At 40.5% G+C, this 6,924-nt stretch overlaps 1 protein-coding gene across 1 annotated transcript in view; it reads left to right on the top strand.

The window, feature by feature from the left end:
• The first annotated feature begins 757 nt into the window (after positions 1–757).
• LOC109926963 (atrial natriuretic peptide receptor 1) overlaps positions 758–6,924 on the top strand; it is a 54,512-nt gene continuing 48,345 nt past the window's right edge. The window contains exons 1-2 of the mRNA XM_048620137.1: positions 758–860; positions 3,535–3,667. Of these exons, the coding sequence (XP_048476094.1) occupies positions 758–860; positions 3,535–3,667 (236 nt within the window). The remainder of the gene's footprint in view (positions 861–3,534; positions 3,668–6,924) is intronic.

Raw genomic sequence — 6,924 nt, 5'->3', positions numbered from 1 at the left:
ACATAGGGCTGTGTAAGTCCCAGTTCCATTCATTCCTGTGTGTGCTGAAGTGATTTAATCTCTATCCCTGTGACTGCAGGTATAGTTTAGCAACGTTAACTCCGGAGCTGCTGTGGGGTAGGGGATGGTAATCTGCTCCATTTACCTCTCCCTCTATCCCCATTTTCTTCCAGGCTCTAGACTTCAACGCATGCTCACAGAAACCCTGGTGAAAGGCGTCCAGAGGATGCACGGACAAAAAACAAAATCACAGACTTTTTTTTGTTATTAACGTATTGAGATTCCCAGTTTCAGGATTGGATTCGATCTCCAACACACCGCAGAAGATTATGTCATCTTCCAAATGGGACACATTTGCTCATTACATTGTTTGTTATTTGCTGGTAAGTTTTTTTTAAAAAAAAAATATTTGATTTGAACAGTGCATTTATAAAGACATAGCTCGGTACTGGAATACGCCAATATATGCGTTCCAGATATTCTGCGCATAATAATATGTGAATACAACTTAGAAACCACCTGGAGTATAAAACAGACTCTAGTCGTTGAAATTTGGAGAAACAAAATTTGGGAAAAGAATTCTGAAAGGAGGAAGGAAATATCCCACAATAATAAATGTTTTAAGGCAAGCATGTTCTTCAGAATAGATTCCAGTTGATATCAGGGAAATTTTCAATTCAGTGTATACAGGAGGTCACCCTTGAATAGGGGTGACAACTGGTTTGTCTCTAATTGTTCCCATATATTTGCAAAGGCGATGCTAACAAGAAGCACGAGGGAGTGGCATGACCTGGACAATACAGACTATGATTGCTGGCCTTTGGAAAACCCGCATGAATACAACATGATCGACTGTGGAGGTGAGTGTTTGGTTTTTCCCCCATTTGTTAACAAGCCAACGTTAGTACTACAGAGCGGTTTCAGGAAGAGACCATTCGGCCTGAGGTGGGGCAGTATTTTAAACTGAGTGGCACGGTTGATGTCTGTTCGATTGGCTTGCCATCCATAGTTGTATCAGTTGCCGTTTGTCAGCAACAGGTGATGTTAAAGACCCGTAGTTTGTGGATGATCGGAACATTGAGTGGTTGGGATAGACACATTCCGCAGAGAAGCATTTGTGGAAATGGATTTGAAGAGATTTGCAACGCTGAGCTTATAACCTACCCTCGTCGAGAGCAGCGGCTTGTAATTGAGTCTAACACACCAGCCTAGTCTGCCCAAGTCCTGGCTGCAATCGGTCAGAGAGCCTACAGGACGGCATCAATAGAGGAACTAAAAACCTGAAACACACAAAAAATCTGCGGGGTGCTGGAAATCAGAAATTACTGGAAAAACTCAGCAGGATCTGGCTGTGGAGAGAAAGCAGAGTTGACGTTTCGGGTCCAGTGACCCTTCAGAATTGATTGTAGCTGGAAGAAAGGTTGATTATGTATGCTGAAGGGGACTAAACGATAGGGACTCAGAGAGAGAGAAACAATTGGGAGACAGAGGAATGGGTAAAGGTTAGCATTGGAGAATGAATAGTTGATAAATGGGGACCGTTAGTAACTGACTATGGGTTGTTTGTGGTAGCAGTCCGTATGATGACAAGGCCTAGAGCGTGGAGATTGAGGGACAACATGGGAGAAGGTGCTCAGGCCCTTCAGGTCACTGGACTGTAAATGTTAATTCTGTTTTCTCTCCACAAATGCTGCCAGACCTACTAATTTGTATGCAACAATTTCTGATTTTGTTTCTCAATAGAGGAACTGTCTGGCAAAACTGAACACATAGCTGTTAGTTTGAATAGTGTCTGCCTCTAGCAATGACAGGATGTAGGACAATCTGAAGACCAGTAGTCCCTGGGCTGTCTCCAAGGAGATCACTATTTTAATTTTTCAATTGTAAGAATCATTGAACCTCCTAACCCTCAAGCTTTTACTACAATTTGTTTAAGATTTAAATTGTTCTGTACGTTAAACTCCATTGAACTGCCTTGACTGGTATTGTTCAATGTTCTCGCCTAACAAAAATCCAAGCATCTGGAGTTCTGGAATTTTCCACTGGTCCTCAGCCACAGTGGGAGGGCAAGACTTCCAGATTTCCACTACCCCATGTGTGGGGGAAGATCTTCTTGACATTGTGTTAAAATGGGTCAGGTTTACTTTTTAAAATGGTGTTTATTTGACCTGGGCTCCCCAGAGGTTGATTGGATCATGCCTCAATATTTTATACTCCAGGAAATACAAACCTGTTCCATGCAAACTGATCTCATAATTGAACCCATTTTATCCCAGTACCAATTCAACCAATCAGCTTTTTTTAGTGTAGGGAGAGATTTCCATGACTTTGTGTCAAAGAGATTAGGTCCTAAACTTTCCAATCATTGAACCCTATGACATGAAACAAGGCTGTTTGTTTGATTATACATAGAATACGATAATATAGACTTAAGTGCAGGAATAGAAAATTCTGCACCCCAAGCCTGCTCCATCATTTAATACCATCACAACTGACCTTCTACCTCAACTCCACTTTCCCACCTGCTTACCATACCACTCCATCCCGTGCAAGGCTGAACAAGTGTCTATCCCAGCCCTAAATATAGTCAACAATTGAGTATCTGCAACCCTCTGCAGATGAATTGAATTCTTGCAATAGAATCCTAGAATCCTAGAATCCCTACAGTGTGGAAACAGGCTATTTTGCCCAACAAGTCCACATAAACCTTCCGAAGAGCATCCCATCTAGAACCATCTCCCTACCCTACCCCTGTAAACAGGCTAATCCACCGAGCCTGCACATCCTTGGACACTACAGACAGTTTAACACGGCTAATCCACCTAACCTGCACATGTTGGGACTTTGGGAGGAAACCAGAGCATCTGGAGGAAACCCACACATCCACAGGGAGAATGTGCAAATCCACACAGACAGTTGCCCAAGGATGGAATCAAACCCAAGTCCCTGGCGCTGTGAGTCAGCAGTGCTAACTACTGAACTAACATGTCATCATGATAAAGTGAATGATGGGAGCAAAAAAAAGAGTCAGAAGGAAGAATAATTTCAAGAAAGGATCTTATGCCACAAAAGGTTTATCCTCTTGTGGTTTATTCTCAAACACACAAACTAGACACTTGGAGCTTCTGAATCCTGAATTTATGGGGGAAATAGTCAGTGATGCAGGTGCTGGATTGTATTAGAGATATAAATAAACAAGTAAGCATAATTCATAACTTAGATACAGTATTAATCTAAAATCAAATACAAAAGAATGTACAGTTGTAATATTTTCAGCATTTAATTAGAAGTTGCAAAATGTATATTTTCTTAATTTACAGAATTAAAGTTAAATTTTCATTGCTGTCTGCATTTTGTATTAAAGCCCATAGATCATATGTTATCAGGTTGAGTTCCCTTAAGTTCTCAATAATTTATGTAGAGTTTTATAAAAGAGAGGATTTGCAGTTTTGTAGTCTACTTGCATTCTTTTACCTAGCTCATATCAAATTATTAAAACTATTTGTTTAACAACAACATTTCTTCCTTCTGCAGGTCTAGAAATGGCATGGGTGCAGAGACCCTCAGAGAAGGTGCTTAGTGGTGAAGAATTCAATGTGACCTATGCAGTAACTGTGACAGATCATTTCTATCACTGGGCAGTGGCGAACAATATCCTTTTACATAGGTGGGTACTGCTTTTGCGCCACAGTTATCTGAGCTGACGTTGAATGTGTATGTCCACTGACCATACTGTACCAACTGGGAGCATTACTCAGCAAACTGTGGACATTGTTGTGCCAATTCTCTGTCTCCTTCTACCTTTCTAAGTTTGTCCCATCCCACCTTCAATTGCATAAAGTTAACCTTTTCCATGCTAACTGGTTCTATGCTATTGAATGTTCACGCTGAGTGAAGCACTTTGTGTTTCAGCTACGAAATGACAAAGTTCCTGTTTTGTGCCCCCATTGGTTTCCAAAAATGACTTCCTAAAGAATTGCTATCTCCTCCAAGATGTAGTTGGCTTGCCTTCATCTCTGTCATTCGAGTTATTCTAACTGCACTATTAGCTCAGAGGTTCAGAGAAAAACATAAGAAAAAAAAAGCTTGCAATTACCAAGCACCTTTCATGACTGCAGGAGGCTCCCAAACACTTCATAGTCAATGAGATACTTTTAAAAATGTAGCCACGTTGTAACGTAAGAAACATGGCAGCCAGTTTATACACATGCAGCTAGGTGATCATTACCAGATAAGCCTTTTTTTTTGTTGACGTTACTTGAAGGTTAAACATTATCCAGGACACTGCAGATAATTCCCAGCTGTTCTTTGAAAAAGTGCCATGGGACCTCTTCTATCCACCTGAGAGGGCAGACAGACCTTCTGATAGTGTAGCACTGTCCCAGAGCTGCGCTGAGAGTGTCAGCCTTATATCCAGGAGTGAGACTTTGAATTCACAATCCCCTAACACAGGGAGAGACTGAGCCACAGCTGACACTGTTAAATAAATTAATGACACTGAATAAACAGATTAAGTTGAGAATGTCGTCTGGTTGAGTTAGTAATTATTATGTTTCTCTATGAGGGACTCTCAAGTTTGAGGATATATTATGTTTGGAAAAGAAGGTAGCATATATGTCAGTATGGTGGTCCTTTCAATTTCAGCTGTCAATTTCCTTCTGTTATCCTCTAGTAAATTTACGCAGAAGGGACATAAAGCAAATCCTGCTTCAGTACAGTGTTACATCTCCAACTCAGAGCAGCAACTAAATAAATCCTACCATTAGTAAATCAGGAATAGGAATAGAGAAACTGTTAATACTTTGGTATAAAATGCATTTTACTGCAAGTTGGCTGACAAGCATTGATTGCATACACAGCATCCAAACAGCTGTTGTATTGCAATAAAGCAGAAGAAGAACAGATCAAATTTAAATTGTACATTCAATCCCTCCACTATTTGTAGCTATGTATTCTGCTGTTGAGCCCCTAGGCTCTGGAATTTCCCTCTTAAACCTCTTACCCTTCTCTCCTTTTAAGATGCTCCTTACAACCCACCCATCCTAATTGCTCCTGTGGCTATGTTAAAGGCACCATCTAAGAGTAGGTCATTGTCAATACATACAAAGACATAAATTTGGTGCAGGAATAGGTCATTTGCACCCATAAATTTGCTTCATTATTCTATAAAATCATGGCTGATTTCTTTGCTTTTCAAATTCCACATTCCCACCTAGCCCTGACAATCTTTAATTACCCTGTCTAACAAAAAATTTGATCTACCTCTGCCTTAAAAAATATTCAGTGACTCTACCTCCACTACCTTCTGAGGCAGAGAGTGCTTGCTTGGCTGGTTAGGTTAATTGGCTGGATGGCCAGTCTTCTCTAACAACAGCGGTTTCAATTCTTAAACCAGCTAAGGTCACCATAAAGGTGCCCCTCACCAAAGTTGTGGTGACCCTCAGGTTAACCTCACAGCAGTCATCTCTCTCTACTGAAAGAGCACCCACTGGGACTACAGTGACTTTATCTATACCTATTTAAATAGGAACAGGAACTAAAGTAAATGTTGGTCCTCTACAGGGTGAGAATGGGGAGTTAATTGTAGGAAATAGGGAAACGGTGGATGAAGTGAGCAAGTTTGCTTCCATTTTCAGAACACAAAAACAATCCATTAATAGCTGTAAATCAGGACTTGGAAAGAAGAAAGAAACTTGGTGAACTTATAACTGCTAGGGAAACAGAACCCGGCAAACTAATGGCGCTGTGGGCTGACATCATTCTAGGGCCTGGAAAGTGATGTCTAATGAGGTAGTAGATACTTTGGTGTTAATTTTCAAAAATTCCTAAACTCTGGAAAGTTTCTAACTGAATGGAAAGTAACATATATAGCTCTTCTATTTTAAAAAAGAAGCAGGAAACTATAGGTCCATTAGCTTGACGTTTGTCATGGGGAATTGATTTAATATCAGTCTTGGAACAATGCAAGGTAATTGGAAAGCGTCAGCATGGATTTGTTAAAAGGAAATGTCTTTAAGCTATTTATCATGGTTGTTTGAATTGGTATATGTCTCAGGTAACAATCCAGAGATTGTTATCTTTGAGATTCTGTGCTTGACTTTTTTTTGCCTAACACCACAAACTGTCTAAGCAGAACCTCTTTCCTAGTCCGACCTATGTTGTTAGTAACTACATGGACTACAATAACTGGGTCATTCCCCTTCCACTTCAAGTTCCTGTCTGTTCCTGAACAGAAGTCCCAAACCATGACACTGGTTTTGTAATGTGGCCGTCTGGACTCAGGCTCTTGACTGCACAGGACGGTGTCTATTTCTCTCACTATATTATCCCCTGCCACTACTACATTCATCTTTACTACCCTCACTGGAAAGCCATCCTGAGCCAAGGTGCACTGGTCATTCCACTCCTCCTGCCTACAAGATCTTGCTGTCATTCACTTGGGTGAGCACCTCAAAATTGTGACTGCCTTCTGAAACTTAGTGACCAGGTATCTCTCACCCACCATAGTGTGTCGCAATGTCTTCAACTCAACCTCCAATTCAACAACTGAGCTTTAGACATTTGCTACAGATGTTTGTTTTGACTCACTTTCAGGTCCAGAAGCTTCCACATTCCTCAGCTGCAACACAACACCTAACTCACCATTGTCTGTGCTAATTAGCACAATCAGTCATATAAAATTAGTTGCTGTTCCACACCATTATTTTACTGTGCCTATTAAATGCTGATGCCACTTACAACTAAAAGCTATACACGTCTTATTTAAACAGGTAACTATTTTAGTGATTTTTTTTTTATTTACAGGCCTTTGGTTCCTAAACAGCCTATTTACACAACCCCGTATGCTGATCACTTTCTGGTCAGTCAGCATACGAGACTCCTATGCAACTACTATTATTTTTCATACTGTTTTTTTCAAAAGCT

The sequence above is a fragment of the Rhincodon typus genome, chromosome 3 (assembly GCF_021869965.1).
Source record: "Rhincodon typus isolate 14 chromosome 3, sRhiTyp1.1, whole genome shotgun sequence".
NCBI lineage: Eukaryota > Metazoa > Chordata > Chondrichthyes > Orectolobiformes > Rhincodontidae > Rhincodon > Rhincodon typus.
Note: the sequence above shows the minus strand (reverse complement) of the source record. Positions and strands in the feature narration are given on the sequence as shown.